This window comes from Eretmochelys imbricata, chromosome 2, assembly GCF_965152235.1.
Source record: "Eretmochelys imbricata isolate rEreImb1 chromosome 2, rEreImb1.hap1, whole genome shotgun sequence".
In the NCBI taxonomy this organism is placed as follows: domain Eukaryota; kingdom Metazoa; phylum Chordata; order Testudines; family Cheloniidae; genus Eretmochelys; species Eretmochelys imbricata.
Window position 1 is genome coordinate 91,413,816 of NC_135573.1, and position 24,192 is coordinate 91,438,007.

The following is a 24,192-nucleotide window of genomic DNA, read 5'->3' on the forward strand; positions in this document are numbered from 1 at the left end:
ATATTTGTAAAACAGCCACAAGTAATTCTCCACATTCATTAATCAAGCATTTTGGCATTTGCCTTGGGTCTTGTGTTCTAGGTGTGTGAGATATTTCTGTATTACAAAATGTGATCAATTTCTTCAGGATCTAGGGAGGAAGGAAGACCAGCCACTCAGGCTCATCCATTTAATTGTGTTCTGCTGCATTGGCATGGCTTGAAATTGTCTGCTGTTTCATTCTCCTGGGAGTCAGCCACCAAATGCGGGGCGGTGCCTACCTACAAATGTCTCCTGAACACTTAAGATATGTGAGACTGCCTCCAAAGTCCTCCTTGAGACACTCTAGAAAGATTTCCATAAGTCCAAATCAAGACCAGCCTGGAGTGCTTCAAAGGGTAAACTCTAAAAGTAATGGCCTGATTTCACCGTGGCTACTGAGTCCCAAGACTCTGTCAGCACTGCAAGCATTGGAGCAAATCCAGAATTCCCTGTGTAATTTCATCTCCAAAATGCCTGATACACTCATGCTCAAAGTAGAAAGGTTCCTCAGATTTCAGATGCACTTGTAGCCTCAGCACTTTGTCAGTAGTACAGAGTTCTGGAGCATCTGATGAGGTGGAGTCTTCCAAAGAAGAGGTCAAGACTCAAAAGAACTGAAAAAGCGAGCACTTCTGACATATCGGTGCTCCTAACTTACTGCAGCTTTGTAACAAGATCTTTTTAATTCCAGTGTACTCCCTTTGTAACCTCTCTATGCATGTTCATAGTATAGAAAGTTAAATTGGAGTATCCGTGTGCTCTCTGATTTAGCCAAACTTTGTGTTGTTCTGAGGCCATGAAGTCCTCAATAGACTTCAAGGTATCTGGCCCTGCATTAGGATTGGTGGGAACCCTCCGTGCAATTGGAATGCTTTTATTTTCACCATAATCAGTGGCAACTGCAAGGAAAAGAAGAGGAAAGCCGGCTTTTATGTTGACTGGTTTAAAGGGTGCCTTAAATATTCCTTACCCAGGTCACTTTGCCCCAACAGTACAAACTAGAGCCCACAAGTCCTTAAGTCCTATTTTCAATGAGTATGACAAAACTATCTTTTCTAGGGATTCTGGAACATATAGCCAGCTTCCTGCTTTCTCCAAAGCAGAAAGGGACAACTTTTACAACCATTGGCACTTACATTTAAGTGGAGTGTACATATATGCAGTTATCAAGGTTTTGAAACATACAGAGACCATAAATTGCAGTAATACATAGGATATAAATTTAGTACTAGGAATTATGTTTACCCACTGCATTAAGATCTAGAACTTTAAAGTCCTATATCTAACGTTCGTTCTTACTTAGATAGCATTCAGTGATTTTGATATGTCATGAGTTATGATGTGCAAAGAGAATTAACGGTATAGATTTTCAGTTTTGTATGTAGATACTATAGTTTTTACTGGCTTTTTTATCCTTTGTTTAGGACCAGTATCTTAATTCTTGTGAGTCCTAATCCGTCACTTGCCACAAAGCCTTCAGTATTTCCTTGGAGTGGTCTAATTTATATACATTGTGACAATGGACAAAAGGTAAAAGTGGTTTTCTTAAAGATTCCATGAAATCTTAAGATAATTGTTGGTTATCATATTGCTAAAAGTCAGTTTAATTTTGGGACACTAATTCATTACTTTACCATTCCACTAAACTTACTTTTCCCATGAAAGTCTGTTCTATAAGCTTGTAAAGATAATTTTAAAACCCTTTGGGGATAAAACTATTAAAGTAGGAGTTCATTGAAATGTAAAAATAGGTTACTCATACTTAATGGGGAATATTTCATTTCATTGAATAGGTTAAAGCTATTGTTTTGGGATCGAAAGGTTCTCGGTTTGATAGGGGTTGTCAGTCTTTGAAGAAGAATGGTGGGCTCCTAAAATGGACTGAGTTATATCTAAAATTGCCACACACCTGTTAAGCACTTACACTTTTCTGTACTTTAATTTAGTATCTCAGTGAGTAGGAGATCTATAGTAGTTTGTTGCTAGACAAAGGTGGTGAGCACTTGCTTGTTTGGGGCCTGATTCAGCAAAACATATCTAGCTTTCTGAAGCCTGCAGAACTGTAAAAAGCAATAGACTAGGTGTATGGCAAGGAATATACAAACACCAGTCTTTTCTCGTCTACCTGCTTCTGTCCAAACATGTTTTTTTCTGGCAATATCTGTTTTGAATTAAGGCATTTAAATGCAGAAATATTACTAAGGGAACAAAGTTTGCATTCCACTGATTTGTTAGTCTCTAAGGTGCCACAAGTACTCCTTTTCTTTTTGCGGATACAGACTAACACGGCTGCTACTCTGAAACCTACCACTGATTTAGTGTATTTAAAAGGTGCAAGGTCTCTTGTGAATCTCAGTCAAAGATACTGACATCAGTCAGTACTACACCATTGAATTGGTTTGAGAGATTCCTGGAATATTTTATATAAATATGAAACAACACAAGAAAACTTCATGCGCTAATATTAATTAGGGAAGGCAAAAGTCCCTTGCATTATCCAGTTTATCCTCCTGCCAAATATAGGATGGGTCCCTGTATGGTGGTCTTTCTAGTGTTCTCCCAACTTGTTTAACAGTACCAAGTGTTGGGGGTTATGCTTCCTGTGGGAAGGTATTCCGCAATAGGAGTTCACTGTTTAGTGTTTACAATGCAGAGTTTGGTGTACAACAGATATGAACTCAAACCATTTAAAATTCTGATTATAACGTTACAATTTAATAAATCCGATCAATGACAATGTTTCCATAGAAATATCTTGTATATGCTAATTAAAACTCTATCACTCATAAAATGAACCAGTCTCTTCAGGTATTACCACCTTTAGCTAACAAAAGTAATCATATTTTGGATGTTTCTAAAAGCTTTGTCATGAGCTAGGGCCAGCTGATCACTAATGCCAAAACAATTTTTTTTTATATACTTCCAAAAACAATTCATGGGTGCCCATCAAGTGCTTTGGCACTAAACTAAATACACAACAGAGAGTTAAAGTACTTCCTCGGGAAGTCACTTCTCTAAGAAATCATATACTAATTGAATTGAATTGACAACCTGTACCTCAGATTCTGAATAAAAGTTTGTGAAATAAAGATTTGACTACATTCTCAGTGCCCAATATAATGTAGGACCTTTTATAATGTATTTGTCCAAAGAGGCAAGGTAAAGTTACTAAGATTAAACTAATGCAGTGCTGTCTCCTTAAAATCTGCAGACACACCGCTGACTGTAGCGTTTCTACAAGCTGCAAGAGAGCTTTGTCAGATTTCACTGCTGTCTTTCAAATCCCTGTGGTCAGCAGTAAAACTTGAAAGAATCAGTTAAATTTCATCATGCTACATCATGGGAAAGCTAGAAGGAACAGCAGAGACAGCTACTGGAACTGTTTGTTGCAGAAGGAGACTGAAAAATGAAGGCTGTGGAAAGAGTAGTAGCAGAAACTTCACCTTGCAGCAGCCCGTGGGCTCTGCAAAGGAAAACAGAATAATGTTGTTCTCCCTTCCAGCTGCCAGAGATGGCTAGCTAGGCAGAGCTTCAGATTCTTCCCCTACTAGCTGGAAACTGCTAGGAATTGTAGCAGCTGAAGGTGGGTTGGGTGTTGGCTTCTTGCTTTGGGCACTGCCTCTCAATGGCGGGGTACCCCATCTTTCATAGCTCTCTGTAGAGCTATGTCCTCCAGCTATTCAGTATCTAGTAAAATTTCCAAATCAGTATTTTGGGTCCCTGGCTGAGGATGGGCAAGAGAAAAGTACAATTTAGGGACATTTTGGGAGGAGAAGAAAGGTAGTCAGTGGGGTAAGATGAGGAAGTGGGTACCACAGAAATCAGCTCAAGATCTGCTATACTCTCCTGTCTTCACCTCAGTTTTTTCTACAGTGAAGTTATAACAGAAACAATGGATGTAGCAAATAGGGTTTGCCCGTTCAACTAACTTTAACTATATGGAAATTTGTTAATTTGCTTAAACACTATTTTGTGGCGTTTGACCTGCCAAACATGATTAAGCAAATAAATAATAGATTAATACTTGTGGAATTCAAATATAGTTTATGAATACTTTATTTGACCAGCACTTACTACTATAGTGGGCCCATTTGAAGTTCATTCCAATTTTAGAGGTATTACCATTTCCAGCTACATTCCCCATTTTAAGTGTAGAGAATATCACTGTAATCAGTAGAACCTCTAACCAGACTATACTTAAAGAATATTCAGAAGGCTGCATTGTTTGTTTGTTTGTTTGTTTTAAAAAAAAACTACTATTGGTTAGAGGAAGGGGCACAGTCTCTTTGAAGTGGCATCATGTTACCAGTATTTTTCATCTTGCCTGCTAAGCTTAGTTCTCAGGCTAGTAGGTTTGGGGTAAATGCTTCCATCCTTGTTTGCGAAACATTCAGTTTACAATGCATACACCATTTTAAACTTTAAAAATGAGACCACATATCTTCAGAATTGTTTCTGGGCATCTGAAAGTGTTTCTGTCTCAAGTAAAAGGGTCCTTGTTACTTTTAGGGGAGGAAGAATATAATCTGGTAAACTATGTAGGGAGCCACCTGATTGAAAATACTAGTATTTTGACACTGTAGTGGAATCATTTGTTTTCTAAAATAAACCTTTCTACAGTCAAAAATCAAATACACATTAGAATTATCTTTCCTTCAAACTATTTTTCTTTAATGATTTACTTAGAGAAGATTTTTGAAACCAAGGATAAAGGATAGGATGGCGTATTCACTGACATGGGAAATATAAAATCAAATTAACCAGATTAAAAAAAGTATAGCAGTGTCATCTCTAGAGAGAGAGAGGAAGAATAATGTGACTAAAAAGCTTTCCAAATTTATATTATTCTGCTCTTCTGACCGTGCTCACTCAAGAATTTTCAGTTGAGAGTTGACAATTTTAGTCCCTACATTAGTAGAAGAAACGTAATGATTCTGTGAGTGCTTGCATATGTCCATTACACAGTAGGTGTAGGTGTGTGTGTCTCATACATCAAAGTAGGAGAGTTTTCCCTAATAATACCCATAGACTCTTTGTCTCCTCTTGCTCTGTATCGAGTGTATAAAGGGTGGAGTCATTGCGCCCCGACTTCGATTCCTTCTTACTGTTTTTGGTCTGTAGTCAGGGTTCTGGGCTTACAGGTTGTTTAAAAGCTAAGTATCTTTCCTAATGGTTTCCTGGTCCTTCGGACATATATTTTTATTTTCTTAGAAATCTCATTTTTGTTTTGCTTAGTTTAGGCTCAGTTGGGCCTCTGGGCCTTGCTGGGTACCAGCTGACTTAGTCATAGTCCCTCAGCTTTAAATCTCATTCTGTTGCTGGAAACCCAGGCCATCAGTAACATTCATTCATGCTTTCTAAAATATTGGTGCAGGGCGCATTTGAGACAGGTGTTCCATCTGCAGGGGCATTAAAACCAGAAGAAAAAAACAGACAGAAATTACTTCAGTGTCTCTCATGGGGGCTGCCTTAAGACTTGCGTCTGAGCCCTGTCGTTGTTTAGAAGGGGCTTTGAAGACTTTTTCCCAAAGCACTCCCCCTACTTTGTCTACCACGAGAGGTAGAAGCTCACCATTGCTGGGTCTTTCTGAGAGACCCAGGGCTTCAGAGCAGTCTCACTCTTAAGAGGAAGTCAGAATCAGGTTAGTCAATGTCTCAAAGAATGCAATCCTCTGAAACCCACTCCAGTATCTATGCCAAAGTGCATCCTTCCGGCCGCTCCCCAGCGCGGGCTTATATGGTCTCTCCTGACCCTGAACCATTAACTCCAGTGCCCTCTCAAGGGGCCATCAAGTCTGGCTCTTGCTGCAGCTGTGGCACTGGATTGTTCTTTACTGATCTTAGCAGAACCATTACAGTTCTCAATACTGTGGTTAGAACCAATGCTGTGGTTAGAAATCTGTATCTCTCAGTGACAGTCCAGGATGTCCTGCTTAATAGCCTTTACAAAGGCTGCTTGCATGAGTAAGTGGAAACAGTTCTCTTTCTAGGCAGCTTCCTGGAATCTGTCATCTTCCCTACATTGATTTAAGACATTTTAGTCTCTCTCTCTCTCTCTCTCTCACATCAATCAATTTATTCTATCCTTCAGCTCTCTTAAAGTTCCTTTGGCCACAATTTCAGCATTTCATCCTAAAATCAGTGGTAAAACTGAGTTCACCAATCCTGTCATGGCCAGATTACTTAACAGTCTAGAAAGATCAGAGATGGGCAAACTACTGTCCGGCTGGCCCCGGCCCCTCCCCTGCTGTTCCCCCTCCCCCTGTAACCTCAGCTGACTGTGCCGCCAGCGCAATGCTCCAGGCAGCGGGGCTGCGAGCTCCTGGGGTTGCACAGCTGCAGAGCCTGGCCTGACTCGGTGCTCTGTGCTGCACAGTGGCATGGTTGGTTCCAGCCGGGCAGCGCGGCTGTAGCGCCACCATCCACCGGTGCTCCAGGCAGCGTGGTAAGGGGGCAGGGAATGGGGGGGGGTTGGATAGAGGGCAGGGGAGTTTGGGGGGAGGGGGCAGGGGAATGGTCAGGGGTCAGGGCAGTCAGAGGGTGGGGAACAGGGGTGTTGAATGGGGGCAGAGGTCCCGGGGAGGCAGTCAGGAAGGAGGGGGGGTTGGATGGGGTAGCCAGGGGGCAGTCAGGGGACAGGGAGAAGGGGTGGTTGGATGGGGCAGGAGTTCCGGGGGGGCAGTCAGGAATGAGAGGAGGGGTTGGATGGGGCAGCGGGGGGTAGTCAGGGCAGTCAGGCTACAGGGAGTGGGGGGGGGGTGGGGAAGGGGTCCTGGGGGCCGTCAGGGAACAGGGAGGGTTGGATGGGGCAGGTGTCCCAGGGGGTGGGTATCGGGGCGAGAAGCGGGAGCTGGGCCACGCCTGGTGAGGCACAGCCTCCCCTAACGGGCCCTCCATACAATTTCCAAAACCTGATGCGGCCCTCAGGCCAAAAAGTTTGCCCTCCCCGAGATAGATTATACCCTCCTGTTTGTGGCCCAGTGCCCATTTGAGACTTCACATTTAGTGTTGTCTGTTCTTATGAGTTCCCCATTTCAAACCCTTAGCATCTCTTTTTGTTTCTGCATCTTTCACTGAAGTAGGCTTTCTGGTGGTCATCGCTTCAGCCAGGAGAGAGAGGGAATTGCAGGCACTTGTCACGGATCCCCAGTACTGTTTTTTATATGGACAAAGTTCAGCTCAGACCTCATCCAAAATTTCTGTCAAAGGTGGTTTCAGATTTCCACCTTAATCTCTATGCTTACCTGTTTTTTTCCTTTCAAAGCCACATCTTCACAAGGATGAAGAAAAGCTGCACACCCTAAATGTGCATTGAGCTTTTGTCATTTTACCTGGACAGAACAAACCTTTCAGGGTCTACACCTAGTTGTTTGTTTCCTATGCAGAACACATGAAGGGACATCCAGTTACGATTCAGACTCTCAAAATGGATTACCAGTTGCATCTTTTTTACGTTGCAATGGACAGGATGCTACCTGAAAAGTTGATGGCACGCACTACCAGGACATATGCAGCCTTGGCAGCATTAGTGGTACATGTCCCTATTATGGATATTTGGAGACTAGTGATGTCGTCTTCTGTCCACACATTTATTGGTCACTGTGGTCTTAGGACTGCATCAGGAGGTGACACAAAGGTGGGAAAAGCAGTCTTGAAGTCCTTCCAATGAGCCTCTGAGACCCAACACGTTTGATAAGAGCTTCGTAATCACCTACAATGTAATGGATATAACCAAGCACTCAAAGAAGAAAAGTTTACTCACCTTCTCATAACTTCTTCAAAATGTGTTGCATATGTCCATTACATGACCCACTCTCCTTCCCCAACACACTGGAGTCTACCTTCGGTTTTCGGTGCTAAGAAACTGAAGGGTGGGGTATGATAACATCACCCTTATAACCTGGACATGGAGCACAAGGAGACAAGATAGGACAAAGCCACCCTGACAGACAGTGCGAGGGAATACTCGCTGTTGATGCATGAGACGCATGCACAACTGCAGAGTAATGGACATGTGCAATATATATCTCTAAGAACAACAGTTCTGAGAAGGTGAGTAACCATTTTTTCTATTTGTTAAAGTCATTGATACATGGTTACTGCTTTTGTACCATTGAGACATGGTTTTGAGACGAAGGGCATGAGCAGAGCCTGTTGTTGGGATGTGTGTGGCTCACAGTAAATAAGAACTAGCCATTTGGATTGACTTGTAATATAACATTGTTCTTTTTTTTACCTCAAAATTGTGCAAAAGTTCATTAAAGTTCAGATTCGAGAAGACATTGCCCAGGATGTATCTTCAACCGGCTCAATATCTAAAAAACTTGATGTCCTTACGCCAGCATCTGAGTCGGTCATTCATATGATAAAACCACTTCCAAAGCTACCTTCAACAAACGTTGAAATAAAGAACAGAACTATTATTTTTCCTGAAACAGGATTTGGTGAAAGCTCAGGTAATATCAATTATTCATAAAATTACCACTTCCACTAGCGTCAAGTGTTCAGCCTTTAAGTTTGCTACGTTGCAAGAATGAAAATAACTTATTTATCATTTTTATTCCTTTAGTTACTAGTATGACTAGTCAAACCCACTCTTTTGATGTAATTTCATGTAATGACAGTTTTTTGTCTGCAGAGCTCTTAATTTTTTTGAACACAATATAGCCACATAAATTTCTGATAGATTGTGTACAAACACCCCAATGTTGAGAAGTTTTGTAGATAATGTTTCTCTAAGAGGGCATTTGTGATAAATGAAGGGATGGGAGGGGGATAGCTCCCTTTTATGGACGCCCAGCCAGCCAATTAGCTATAAAATTCCTCTAAGTACCTGTTCTCTACTTGCTTTACCTGTAAAGGGTTAACAAGCCCACAGGTAAAAGGAAAGGAGTGGGCACCTGACCAAAAGAGCCAGTGGGTTCCCTTTGTCTGTGTGTTGTGGTTCTCTGGGGAAGAGCGGAACAGGGCAACAGTTATGCTGTGAGAAGCTTTAAGCCAGGTATGAAAAACCATCAGATCATACCTAGAGATTGCTTATCTGAAACCCCAGATATGTAAGTAAATTAGGGAATGTCTAGGAAGATGGGATTAGGTTTATTTCTTATTGGCTTGTGGACTCCTCTATGGTAACCCCAAATGCTTTTTGTTTTGCTTGTAACCTTTGAGCTGGACCTCAAGAAGGTTATTCTTGATGTTTAATTTTTGTAAGTGGGTTTTTTAAATCTAGCAAAAGCCTAAATTCCAGATGTATTTTTTTTCTTTTAGTTTTTAATAAAATTTACTATTTTTAAGAAGAGGATTGGATTTTTGGTATTCTAAGAGGTTTGTGCATATGTTGTTTAATAAGCTGGTGGCAACAGCTGATTTCCTCTTTCTTTCTCAGCTCTTCCCTGGAGGGGGACACGGGGGGTGAAAGGGCTTGAGGGTACCCCACAGGGAGGAATTCCCAAATGTGCCTTCCTGGGTCCCAATGGTGTCTTTTGGGGTTTGTTGTTTTTTTGTTTTGTTTTTTGTTCTGTGGTTTTTTTGTTTTTGTTTTTTTTGCACTTGGGTGGTGGCAGCATCTACCCATCCAAGGTCAGAGAGAAACTGTGACCATGGGAGTTTAATATCAGCCTGGAGTGGCCAGTATTAATTTTTAGAATCCTTGTGGGCCCCCACCTTCTGCACTTGAAGTACCAGAGTGGGGAATCAGCCTTGACAATATTGTTGGTAATAAAGTAGATCTGTGAACCCTCAGTCCATTTCTGTAAGTCCAAGAATGCTCAAAACTACTGTATTAAATTGCCTCACCATAGGTATCTACTGAATTTTCATCAGTATCAGCCATTTGTTACAGCTAATAGATCAGGAGTTACATAGTGATGCATTAGCTTTATAGTTTACTGAATCATAATATTCCAAGAATTTTTTAGGCTTATTTGATCAATTCATTTTTTCCTATTATATTATTTTGAGGGAAAGCTATGTTGTTTGTGAAACTGAGATAGATGTTCTCTTCCCATTCCTCCCCCTGTAATGTCTGCCTAGTTTAATATAAGCAGTTTAACTCCTTAAAGTGCTACCTGACGCAGAAGTGATTTTGAAGGTATTGTTATGAGCAATAGGTTTATTTGCCTGGGAAAGGTTCATGATATTTCAAGATATGAAATGTGTTCCAAGATGTAACTTTGACCCGTCAGCTCCTGAGAATACCATCAGGTGATTATTCTTGACCTACTTCAGGTCAAAGCTAATGTTATTGTTTAATGGTCCACATTGAGTTTTCACCATGTTTGGCATTAGGGCTGTGTTGGAGACTTGGATACAGGTTTCACTCAGCCCCAAAGTGAAGCTTCAGCAGTCACTATGTGCAGTGAGCATCAAAGCTTCAATAGTTAAAATGCCAGTGCTGGAAGTTTTGATTCTGTTTTTCCCATGGTCTGGATTTTCTAGAAAAGGCATCAGATGTCCAGGAGAAAATGGTAGGGTCAGACCTGACAAAGATATAGAGAATGAGTTTGTAGTATTTATCACCAACTATGGCGGTGTCGTACCTTGGACAGTCAAATGCCATTGTTTGGGAAGGGGTCAGAAGTGCTTCTGTACTTGTGGGTTTTTTGGATCAGCGTATCCAGTAATATGTGGAGACATCTGCCCAGGTCTCAGTGCACTGAGTTTGGATTGTCTACATCTTGGTGAGCTGGTAAACCTAGCTGCCATTCACCATGCTGAGTTCTGTCTATAGCTACAGGTTTTCTAGCACAAACTAGCCACTGACTTACCTAGCATCAGCCAAGTCTTGCATCAGCCAAGGTGCAAAGTCTGTAGATGCCAGATCTTCTTCATCTGATGAGCTAGATGCTTGAGTTGTCCCTTGCCAATGATTTATACTCTGAAGTTGGAGCTCATTAATTTACCATGAGAGGGTAGCTTGTACCATTCAGATTCAATTGAGAAACGCTAGGGATGTCAAGGACAACTTTAGTTTGAGGCTTTAGGTCTTGTAGATGTGTCCATATGATCCTTCATTAGATGAAGAATAATAGGCTTAAATCCACATTCCAGGTTAAACACAGCAGGCTGTTCAACCCCCAAGAATTTTGTAATAGAGGTTGATAAAATGTACAAAGCGGAAGCGAGCAAAGCACTTTATTTGGCACTGAGATGTGAAGATTGTTCATGAGTTGTTACTACTCTTGTCAACAACACAAATATTTACTCTTCATCACTCTTTATTTAAAGATATAAAGACTCAAAAAGAGTTATAAAACACATATACTAAATTTCTCACTTCATATTTACTAATCTGAGGCTTTTCTTTTAGAAAACTACCTAGAGATTGAAAATCATGGGAATGAAGATGTGAAGTGGCACTTATCATCTTTTGCCCCACCATATGTCAAGGTGAGTAAACATTTGTATTGGAAATAGTGTGTGTGTGTGTGTGATTTTCAACAGGTGCATTTTTAAAGGAGGTGATACCTATTAACTTACTCTTCAGATAATATTTCTCCTAGCTTAAAAAATCTCTGTGTTAGGAAATATTTGTACTTGGGTAGCTAGATGACTTATTCATTGCTGTTCTTCTCTAGTTCAGTGGTCCCCAAACTCTGTGTGTGGTTAGTGGACAAGAAGTTGTCCATGGGACACTACTGGATTTGTAGAGAGCTGGATGGTCACATGATGTTGACTCTCATAGTCTCCCGCAGCTAGATTGCATTAAGAAATCAAACATATGTTATTTTCCTAATATTTTCTATGGTCAATTGCTGTGGATGTGGGGGATAACATTTGATTGCCAGTGCATGGGGGCTAGACCCATGCAATCATGAACTGGAGAGAAGGTGGTCCATGAGGCAATCTGAGATGTGACCCACACTGAAAATACTTGAGAACCCCTACTTCTAGCTAATGTACCACTTTTTCTATTATAAGTCATTAGACCATGATAGTTTTGTAAATATTTATAGAATGTTCTTCATTTGCTTGGATGCTTCTAGAACACTTTTTATGAAGCAGATTATTATATTTGATTTATGAAAACTTAATTACCCATTTGTAGGGCGTAGATGAAAGTGGAGATGTTTACAGGGCTACCTACACAGCTTTCAGATGTTCCCGTGTGTCTGGTACACTTGGAGCTCACGGAAAAGAAAAAGTAAGCTTTTTTTAGTGTTATGATGAATTTAAGCAGATGAATGCTGTCTTAACTGTAATGTAACTACTTACATGAAGCATACGCACTCTATGAAATATGACCTCTTTTCAGCTGGACTTCTTCAAAGTTGGAAATAGTTTAAACTGATCTAAACATCTATTTAAATGGTAATGATAAAACACTGGCCATCCAAAATAGGGCCAGATGTACTTCATTTTCAGATGTATGAGAAAGGTCATTAGCATCCACTCATCAATATGTCTCTTCATGTAAACTCAATTGACAATACTAGAAAAATCCCTACAATACATACATTATATTTTGCATCTATGAAGCTATTTTCTTAGGAGAGCAAATTTTTTTAACACTTTTTGAAGATGAAACATGTATAAGGACAGGTTTCAGAGTAACAGCCTTGTTAGTCTGTATTCGCAAAAAGAAAAGGAGTACTTGTGGCACCTTAGAGACTAACCAATTTATTTGAGCATGAGCTTTCGTGAGCTACAGCTCACTTCATCCGATGAAGTGAGCTGTAGCTCACGAAAGCTCATGTATAAGGAATCACTGAATATTTGTAAATTATTTTTTTTTAGCTTTAGACCTACTCATCAGTTGTAGTTTGTGGAGCTTTTTGAATAACGTGTGCAGTGATGCAGTTTTATAAAGCCTATGCTAAAAATCATTTTGATCTTTAAGTGTTGCAACTGTTAATATAATGGAATAGAGCAGTGGTTTTCAACCAGGGGTCCAGGACCCCCTCGGGGGGCTGTGAGCAGGTTGTAGGGGGTCTGCCGTGCATGGACCCCCGTTGCGCAGGACTACAACCCGGGGCCCCAAGCCACCACCCGGGGCTAAAGTCGAAGCCTGAGCAATTTAACTTCGCCCCTGTGTGGAATGGGGCACTGAGCAGTTGCCCTGCTTACTACCCCCTAACACCAATCCTAGCTTTTCTATGCAGAAAAACAGTTGTGGCACAGCTGGGCCATGGAGTTTTTATAGCATATTGTGGTGGCCTCAGAAAGAAAAAGGTTGAGAACGCTTCAAAGAAAGAATACTTTCAGGCTTCCCGATGATAGAAGCTATTGCAAATGTATGTGGTGAACTTAAAAGAATATATGCTTTGTACTGCTGGAAAGCTTATTGCTAGTCTGCTAGCGCTGAAAGCTAACATTTCAGGGGAATACCATTCTAAATGCAGAAGTTTCACCAGTTCAGCCTGAGCTTCATTTTAAATAGACTTCATAAAACTCATGCAGAAGACTGTGTGGATGCTTGCTTCAGTTAAAACCAGACTTATTTTGGTTTTACTTAAGTTAAATTGACTTGTGCACCAGTTTAACAAATTCGCGTTAAAATGATTGTCAAACTAGTTCACTTTTGACCTTGTCTTCACACAAACTTCCACCGATTTAGTTAAACCAAAATGAATGTCTACACAGTTGTTTACAGTTTAAATGTCTTATTTTGGTTCAGCTTTAACTTGTTTGACTTAAGCTAAACTAAAACAAGTTACACTTACAGTGCACTAGGAACTTCTAGTTCTCAGTAGCCGAGTCTATGCAGTCCGTTAGTATTTGCAGGCTAGTGCATTTTACCTTCATACCCCAGTTTGCTGTGTACACAAGTCCTTAGACTACGAGTACTCATACAGGGGTTTGCACCAGGTTAACTAAGTCTGTTTTAAATTAATGCTTTAGTTAAACTGATGCACTCTTCCACAGAGACTAGCCCTTTCTCATGTAGACAAGGTCTAAGGCTGTTCAAATGAAGTTGACTCGTACCCAATTCATTGTAATGCAGATTTAAATTACCTCTAACAAGTGTAGCACATTCACTCACAAGCAAGTTTAGAATTTAGGGAAGCTGAGCCAGTGTAACTTGGTGTGACAGGGTCCCTGGGTGCAACCTGGACTGCTGAGCCCTCTGTCCCACCAACCTGGGGTATCCTTCTCACACTGTGATGCTGTGGCAAGCCGCAAATCTCTGATAGGTACTGCACTTACGCACAGATGTCCACGGGTAGGAACACTACCCAACTGAGTTACATGAATGCTTTCCCAGCCTTACATGAACCATCAATAGCTCCAGCCAATTTTCTCCAGCTCCCCAGTACTATACCATCTTGCACTGGTCAGAAGCCTGGCCAGTTCAAATTCATTACCCACTCTGCCCTTCCCTTGATGTGGTGAGGACACACACTAGCCTTTGTAAACTGAGCTGAGATTTCCCAAGTACTTCAACCAAAACACACTGTTTTAGGTAAAATAAAAAACAGATTAACTACAGAAAGCTAGATTTTAAGTGATTATAAGTAGCAGGCATAGAGATCAGAGTTTGTAACTTAAGGAACAAAAATAAATTCACAGTTTAAATTCTATAAACTATACAGGATTTGAATCAATAAATGTCTCACCTTGGCAGATGGTACAAACAGGTCACAGATCCTCAATACACAGACTGCGATTCTCTCAGCCTGGGACCACCCTCCACCAGTTCCAAGTCTTTGTCCTCCAGATGTGTTTCCAGGTTTTGAGTTGTGGCAGGGAGTGACTCTAAGTGATGATGTCACTTCCCCTCTTTTTATAGTTTCTTCCAGCTTGCTGGAAAGATCTTTGCTGTGAGGTGGGTAGTCTGCCCTCATTGGTCAAGCAGTCTCCATTGTCTGTGTTCTCTCTGAGATAGTGGATTCTTTCCTTGATGGGTGTTGATGAGCCATTAACTGCTGTCTGGCTACTCCATTGTTGTACGTGAAAGGCTAGTTGTGGGTGTTCCCAACCTCAAAACATATTTCAGTCACACACGCATAGCAAGACTTCATAATTTCACATACAGTGATAGGACATACAATCCAACAGGATAATAATCTTCAACAGATCAAGACTTCTAAAATGATACAAGGCATACTTCGTCGGAAACATATCATTACATGACGACGGTAAGTATGGAAGTTCCAGGGTGCTGCTTTGAGGTACAGTGTGTCACACTTAGTTTGTGAATTTAAACTGATATAGTTAAACCAGTACAAAATACTGCAATTTTTTCATGTAGACAAGGTTGTAGTGGTATATAAACGTCTAAGTAAACTTTCACTAACACTTTACCCTACCCTGGTAGGTTGCTATCATCTTTTTACCTAGGGATAGAGGAGACTATGCTCAATTTTGGGACCTTGAGTGTCACCCACTTGCAGAACCTCACATGAAACATAAACTAAGATTTCAACTTTCTGGAGTGGTAAGTATCTGAACACCATAAGCTAATGTTCAGTATTTGTCCACATCACTTGCTAAAGTGGGATAAAATATATACATATATATCACACTTCAAGACTGTGCTATTTGTCCAAAACATATTATTAAGCACATAATTAAATTTTAGAGTAAATCTTTAATTGCAGGTAGTCTCAATTCTATTTTTCATAATCATTATTTTAAAAAGATATTACACACTTCTTGATCAACATAGCAATTTGAAGGTTTATATAACCAAAATGTTACCTTACCCTAACTCTAGCATCTTATTTTGCATTTACTGTTTTGAAGGGAATTATGAAATACTTATCCCTTCTGGTAACTACCTGTTTAGTGACAGATTTACCTCTTTTGTGGGGCTTTAAATCCATGGACTTGTATTAAATCAGTCATAACTCCTGCAAAATAAGATTGTCTTAAAAAAAAAAAAAAAAGTAATGATACACGTAAAAAATTGCATTAATTCAATATTATGGTTAATATTTAAAGATTCTAAGATCAGGAAAATGTGCGGCAGGCTAGTGCGCTATACATTCACACCCTAGTTTGCGCCACCTTTTGTGCATGCATACTTTGTTGTCTGTGATAATCCCCATAACATTAAGCAAAATGACAACACAGATTCTTAAATTTTCCAACTACAGTATTATAGCTGTGGAAGAAAAGTAGGGGTATGTGCTAAATGCATCGCATGGTCAGATCATAAACATAATTTGATGTTTCATAATTTTCTGTTAATCCCACTCTAGCATTGGTGCTCTGTTCTTGTTAGCCTTGGAAACATAACAAAGCAGTAAAATATTTAGGGGCACTTGCCAGTTGACCCGTGGATCCAAATATTCTAACTCTGATTTACATAAAGGTCCAATCCTTCCGTCAAATTTAAGTTCTTATCCACTTGCCCATGAAGTGAGTCATGGACTAGTTCATCTGTCAGCATTTTTTTGACACATTTGGTTTACTTAATTTAACTTGGTGAAAAAAATGTATTTAAATTATTTAAATTTTAGACCTCTTTGATCTGTTTCCAGTATGAATGGTATGGAGAGGGTCAGGATTTAAGAGATGTACAGTCTGTGACCATAAGCTTTAGATTCAACTGTATGTATAGAGATTTAATCATTTTTCTGAACCAATAGCGTCTGGATCTGAGGGTCACCTATCTGACTCCAACTACAGGGCAAGCCTTTTATATTGGAGGCTGCTTTGTTCTTCTGTGAGAAAACGGAGAATCATCAGCTCAGTTTCTTTCTGGAACCGTATATTTCTCTGAGCAATAGACTCAATTCTCTGGTAGTGTAAGGTGTAAGTTAGAGCTATTGCTCAATTCGAATATGCTGGGATTCGGGCAGTGTGAGATCGGGAAGCTGCAAACAGCATTCTTATGGCCTGTCCATCCCCCGGTTTGAGCTCATTCTACTGCATCCAATTGGACTTTGGGTAGGGTGGAGGATCCTACCTGTGGGTTCAGTTGCAAAGGAGAAGGGTGTAGCCAGAGAACAGCTTGATACTTTAAACGTGTCATGTATATATATAAAAAATATGTAGCATTGGCTGTTGTACTTAAAAGGTTCTATGCTTTGGACCTTTTCTAGGACATGTAAACAAAGTTTTGGGACCTTCCTTTTAAGGGACAGGACTGCTTCAGTGCTAAGATACCTTTCCTAGAAAAAGTTATGGCAATGCAAACCAAGTCAGCAATCTGGATTTCTCCTAGCTTATATTAAAAGGTGGACCCATTAATTCCAGAGAAATGCAGTTCAGCCTAATACTGCTTTGTGCTGAAAAGATATTCAGACTCAGTCACCATAAATAATTAAGTGCCATAGACTTTTCCCTGAAGTACTCATGGACTGATTCAGAGCTCTCAACCTTCAAGATATCCTACATCCATATCTCCAGAAGGAAATCGTGTGACTGTAGAAACAAGTTGGGCGCGTACCTTTATCAATGCAAGGACTTGATGCGTAATTTAACTGGATCTCATGGATTTTAACTACTGTGCAGCTACCACAGCCAGTGTTCATTGTCTGGGGCTAGTATCTGTACTTGGTACATTTGTTCATAAAGGCCCCTAATTTGTTCATTAGGATCTTTCATGTTTTCTATTCCCTTCTGAAATATCTGTGTCTCAAGTGGACAAATTAAACTTCATTTTTCAGGCTATATGAGCTGACTTTAGTAGGGTGTAACTTTAGGCTCAAAGGGTAGTTCAGCTTTTCTTCAAGATAAATCTGCATTTACAAATTTATATCATGATTGTCATACATCACCAAGAAAATCCAGTTAAGAATTGTTTTAGAATACCGTGATGGTGTATATACGTACCACTGTTTCTTGTGCTAGGCATAAGACAAGCACAGTGTCACTGGTAAGCAGTTATTGTCCAGTTGTTCATTCTAAATATACTAGCTCTTCCCCAAGTAGTTTGGGAAACATTGATGCAATTGCTGATTCCATCCATCATTTGAAGAATTCCTTTATAAGGTGCCCCTGCCCCCAAACTTCTGTGATATAAAGATGCCATTACAGAAAAATAAACACGTCTAGTTCAAAGCTTGTAGAAATCAAGAAAAGCCAAATTCCATAGAAGTGATCTAGAGCCTTGAGCAATTCCTTCAACTCTCAGAACATTATTAGTGGTCAATAAAGCTGTTAGCCTTTATGAGCAACATAGCAGCCATGTATTATTACTGCTTATAAAGCAGTAAGGTGGGGCTTGTTCCCCTCAGTTTTCAAAGCAATCTGCCTCTGGGAAATAGTGTATTCACAACCAGATCTTTCCATTAATTCTCCACCTCGCTCGGAAAGAACATTCTTAGCAGAAAACATGAGGTGTGTCAAGACCACTTTGAAAAGATCTATGAAAGAGCTTAAAGTAGAATGGCTGTTTAATCAAATAGGGTCATTAGCCGTACATCTGTTTGCACCACGGTCAACACAATTTCTGCTTCAGCTATTGAAGATCTTCCTTTTCTAGCAGATGTCTTTTTAATTAGGAAGAGAAGGCAAATGCAAGGTCATATCTAGGAAAATAGAACACAGGTCACTTTTAAGATGAGGACTGTATCCTGAAATACAGTGACTCTGAAAAGGGCTTAGGGGCTATGGTAGATATACAGCTAAATGTGAGTTCACAGCACAGTGCAATGACCAAGAGGGCTAAAGCGATCCTTGGATATATGAAGGGGGGAATAAAAGGTGGAAGTACAGAGTACATCTCTGCATAGGGCATTAGTGGGACCATTACGGAAATAGTGTTCAGTTCAGATATCAGCACTTCAAAAACGTTGAAAAAACATATATAAATGTAAACCTACCCAAATGTATACCCATTCTTGGACAACATCCCAATCAGAGCCAGCACCGCTTCCAGCAGCTCTCATTGGCCTGGAGCAGCGAACCGTGGCCAGTGGGAGCAGCGAACCGTGGCCAGTGGGAGCCGCGATCGGCCAAACCTGCGGACGCAGCAGGTAAACAAACCAGCCGGCCCGCCAGGGGCTTTCCCTGCACAAGCGGCGGAACAAGTTTGGGAACCACTGTTCTAGAACAAACATTATATGTATACCTTTATTTAGATGCCAGGCCATAAATGTACATTATGGTTTTAGAAATTAAAAGACATGGTCCTTGCCCCAAACACCTTACAACTTAAACTGAGTAGGCAAACATACAGAAACATACAGAAATCACAAGGGAGTGGAGAAAGGAGATGATAATTCAGATATTTAAACCTTCTCCCCCAACACAAAGAGAAAAGGTGTACAGCCATTTAGATGCCTGCTGCCTACCTAGCATAAGTGCATTAAAAATATTTTTTTTCTTTTTAGAATTGCCATGTGTTCGTGTAATTTCATTTTTCTTTTCTTTAGTAACTGTTCAGTCTTGAATAATATTCACAGTTAAATGTTACCCTAACATTGCTAAAAAAGTAATGTACTTTTCATTTTTTAAAACTACATTTCAATGTTTTGCATTTTTGAGAAAAAATAACTCAGTTAAGTAATGTTTTTTTTGTAACTAGCCATAAGTATTTAAGGCTATTGGGGACTTTAAAGTCTCTTTTTATTATTATTATTATTTTATTACTACTCTTGTCCTAATAAATTAGTGCTTTAAAATAGTTGACCAGTCAATTGACCAATTACTTTTTAGACCCATTAGAGGTAAGCTCTGTGGGGCAGGGACAGTGCCTTGGTTCATTTGGTCAGGTTTTTTGGCTTTCATTTCTGATTGGATGGTAAATAAAAATCCCAAAGATTAGTGATTTCAGCTACACTAGAGTTTCTCTAGGATGGTTTGGAGGGACAGTCTTATCACTAAGTACCCCAAAAAAATTGTTACCAGTCTCTAGTGTCACTTGTTATGCAGATACATCAGATTCCTTGGACTGACTATCCCCAAGATTTAGCAGAATGCCTGGATTAGACAAACCTGTGGTGAATCCTACCTCCTTGCAATATTTACCAGTGCCCTTGTGGCACATTTCAAAATGACTGCACATAATTCTTTTTTTATTTGTCAGTCACGTCCTGCTTTTCTGGTAGTTACTTCTGAAAGACTGATGAGCAACTATATTAACAGAAGTCAGTTCTGCTTCTATGAGGACAATTTTGTCCTCACGTCTTGAGAAACACTTCTGCCAAAGGTGTATGCATCTTTTTAATCTTCCCAGGAGATGAATACCATCATTTTTTCTATCTTCAGTATCCTTAGAAAAATTGTCATAACAGGATGGTCGTAGAACTCTAGAAGATGTATTGATCATATGGAGTACATGCATCTATCATATTACTCCTGGGGGAATTCTGCACCACTGCGGATGCACAGAATTTGTCCCGTGCAGATTTCTTTGTTTCCCCGCAGAAAAATGACTTTGACAGGGAAGCAAAGGGAAGCCAAAAGAGCCGTCATGCGACCCTCCCCAGCAGTATGTTTCGGGTGCCCAGGGCAGCTGGCAGAGAGGTAAATTACTGTGGGGCAGGGGGTGGGACTGAGGAAGACCCAACTGGTGGGTCCTACCCTGCGCCAGGCTCAGCTGCTAGTCTTGGGTGGGCTGGGGAGGACGGGACTTCCTCTTCCCCTGTGCAACATCCGGGGTCAGACCCACTCCCAGATTTCTCCTCCAGCTTCAGGAAGCTCTGCAAACCTCCAGCCCATGCGCTTCCTGTACCCATCGCTCCTCAGCTGCAGGGGAAGGGATCCCTGTACAGGGAGCTGTTCTCCCATCCATCCAGACCCTCTTGCCAAGCCACTCCTCTTACCCCCGATAAACTCCCCCTGCACCTGGACCACCCTGATGAGACACCTGCACTCAGATCCTCACCCCACCAAGCTCCAGCTAACTGGATCCCCAACCCACTGAGCACCATTCCCCCAGCATCTGGACCACCCATTGAGCCCTCCACACCGGGACCCCCTGACAAGCTCCATCTCTCCACACCCAGGCCCCCCGTGCTGAGCCCCAACCACCTTCACCTGGACCCCCCTGAAGAATCCCATTACTGTTGCACCCAGAACCCCCCAACAAGCCCCTGTGCATCCAGTTCCCCCTGCACCCTGATCCACCACTGAGGTGCCTGCACCCAGATTGCCCCACACAGAACCCTCTCAACCCACATCTGGATCCCTCCACACTAAGCCCCTCTACATTTGGATCCTGCCTTGCTGAGCCTGCCAGATGCAGGCAAGCACACAGAGACAGAAGCCTGGGGTGTTTCTGAAGCAGGCCCAGTCTTTGGGCTTCAGAGTAGCTGCTGACAAGGTATATGCCAAGCAATGCAGAATTTAACATCCGGAAAACCATTCCTTTGAGGGAGTCTAGGCTCCACATGCAAGGTCCCAGGAGGAATTGTGGGCCAGAAATATTTTTATGTCAGAGAATTTTCATAACCATGCCGTGATCCTCATACAGTTCATTATCAGACTCTGCAAAATAGGTTTCTGTTCCTCTATGAAGACGACCTCTTACTGGAAAATGCTATATGGTTATGGCTTGCTTTCCAAATTAGAAATCTCTCACGTTATGTAAGAATGCATATTTCTATCTATCCTACTGTAATGTTGGCTTTATCCTTTCCATCCCTGCTGCTTTGTTTCATTGATCACTGTTTGCCATTTGTAGAGTATGAGGGGAGAAACTGCAGCAGAATAGAAAATTCTTAGCACAATCTCCTCTGTTAGCAGCTTCTCTCTTCATTCTAACCACGCAGGTGGCTTGTTGCAGGACCAGAATGATAACTTGTAATATTTGGAAATTTTTGCTCTAAAGGGCAAATCATACACATGTTGCGTTAACGTTAATACAATTTCAGGTTCTTGGTTTTGTATTAACCAACTGTTCTTTCAATGCTGTAAAGACACTAACTTTTCTGGTGGCCAGACTTGAGGGGTGGGACTTCATGGAACAACTTCTGAATTCCATAGGGAAAAGTCATGGCCTGTTTATAGCGAATGAGGAAAGTTGCTCACAAAGAATTAATGTTAAGAAATCCATTCATTTACCGCAACCCTCATAATTTGTCTGGAGAGGTAAAATTTCATGTCGTGGCTAAGATGATAAATAGTTCGAGAGGCTGAAGCTTCTTAAGAAGTAATCTCATTTGTACTCCATGATGAGACGTTCCACAGGGAAACCTACTGTCTAAATGGATCCGTTACCGACAATCTTGGAATAGTTTACTGCTGTGAAGTAGTTTAAGAGGCATGCAAGCATGGAATATGATTCCCGCAGAGGCAATGTATTTCAAAGAACAATAAATAAATTCCCTTCTTCTAAAATATTGTAAAACTGCGGCACAAACCATGAGCTAATATTTTCAATAAAGCAAAAACACTATTCAGGTTGAGCAATATTTTGGGAACGATGTAAATGTTGTCACCTAATGTTTAACTTTATTCCAAATATTAACTGTAGGGTTTTTCTTACCAATAGGGTGCTAAAACAGAAAATGAAGCTGTAAATGCAAAACTTTCCACATGTGCCCTAATAAAAACTGAAATTCCAGTTATGCCGAGAAGAAGAGCTGGCTCTGAAGCTTCTGCGCTTAAAACTGGGTAAGTATATTTTTAGTTTAAAAAAAAAAAAGTAAATAGTTGAGAACACTTGTGTGGCAGACCTTTTCTGTGATTCTTAGCCTTTCACCACTCATAAGCAAACTTGCCATATTTTCATTAGTTCAAAACTAGTTATATGTGTGGTTGTGATTTGCTACTATGGGACAACTGGTGCAGGCATTTGAACCGCTTTGAAGTGTGAAACCTTTTAATGCACTCTTTGCATTATCTAGTGATTTCTAATAAGATGAGTTTTCGCAATATTTGTCTAGCTTTCTCCTTTGTTTCTTTCCCTTTTTGCCAATTGGGGCTTGTCTACATGGTGCATTAATCCTAACTAGATGGGTGTAAATTATAGTGGGCACTAATGTATTGCATGCTAAGTGGCTCGTATGGGCCTTGCTGGCACACACTAAATGTTCCCTAGTGCACATTAATGTACTACTGTTTGAAATGGACCACACGGGCCAGTTAGCGCACAACGTGCTAGTGCATGCTACCATTTATATCCCTCTATTTTGGATTAATTCACCATGTTGATGAGCCCTCTGTGTTTGTTCTCCCTCTTTAGTTTTCCCAGGCTCTTGGAAGTATTGCTGTTCCTGTTCTCATCTGGAGTTAGTTACAAGAGCCCAGGATGTTTCCAAAACCCTTCACATATTTAGATAAGTGCAAATCTTCACCAATGGAATCCAGTTGCCCTTGGTTTGCTGTTCCAGAGCAGTCCCTCCATTTGTGATCTGCATGTCTGGTTTGAGCTTGGTGCAGTTTTGCTGCTTTTCTCAGTCAATTACCCAGAGTTGAAAGTAGCATTTGACCCCTAATTGGGTTTTAGGCCTGGGCGTATTTCTCACACAGGCCTTTCCCTCAAAAATATAATTTTCCCCAAGATCACTGTACTAATTTTTCCCTGTCATCGTCCAACCTTCAAAGATTGAAATGTAGATGTGAAACACTTCCTTTTTATGGGAGTGAACTGAGCCCTGGTGCACATATGGAAATGTTCATCTCCTAGGTCTCCAGTGAAGCATATGGGCACAACTCAAGGCTGTGAAAGTATAAAGTAAATTATTCTGATTACTACTTCACCACAGTACTCCTCTAAATTGTAATCTCTTAATTAACTGAAAGTGCCAAATAGTAGCCCAAAAAGCCCTTAGAGTGGCACAGTACTGCTTTAAAACTGACAGAATCTTACAGCCCAATATCTTATAAGAACAAATTACCTTTGACTTTCCAGTGGTTCTGAATGTATTTCTATTTTGGAACTGCTTTTCAAACCATTTGATAGGAAACTGTCGGTACATCCAGACCATGTAATATAAATAGGGAACTTAATGATTTAAACCTGTTGTTTGAAAAACAGGCAAAATGAAGTAATTCGAGGAGTGTATGCCCGAGAAGATCAATATACGTTTCTACCAACCAGAGTTGGGGAATCAAGCACCTTAAAAGTCAATTTGCGAAATAATACTTTTATTACTCATATGGTAAGTTTTTGACACTTTAACTTTAAATGTTTTGAATTTTGTAAATGAAGTTTAAAAATTGCACTTAATTGCTTGAACAATATCTAACCATTTTCTTTTCTGATGTTTTCGTTAACCTTTGATACTAACAATTTTGTTTTAAGATGGTCTAATGCTCGGTGCATTAATAGAAACTATTGGTTCCAAACTTCATACTCTAAATCTTTAAATATTCAAAGAAAGTCACTTTTAT

General features: G+C 40.5%; 1 protein-coding gene across 1 annotated transcript in view; it reads left to right on the forward strand.

Moving 5' to 3' along the window:
* Positions 1-24,192, forward strand: part of CEP192 (centrosomal protein 192) — a 219,402-nt gene that overhangs the window by 185,756 nt on the left and 9,454 nt on the right. Inside the window, exons 48-54 of the mRNA XM_077808693.1 lie at positions 1,446-1,551; positions 8,276-8,477; positions 11,330-11,409; positions 12,068-12,163; positions 15,278-15,397; positions 22,349-22,470; positions 23,837-23,960. Of these exons, the coding sequence (XP_077664819.1) occupies positions 1,446-1,551; positions 8,276-8,477; positions 11,330-11,409; positions 12,068-12,163; positions 15,278-15,397; positions 22,349-22,470; positions 23,837-23,960 (850 nt within the window). The remainder of the gene's footprint in view (positions 1-1,445; positions 1,552-8,275; positions 8,478-11,329; positions 11,410-12,067; positions 12,164-15,277; positions 15,398-22,348; positions 22,471-23,836; positions 23,961-24,192) is intronic.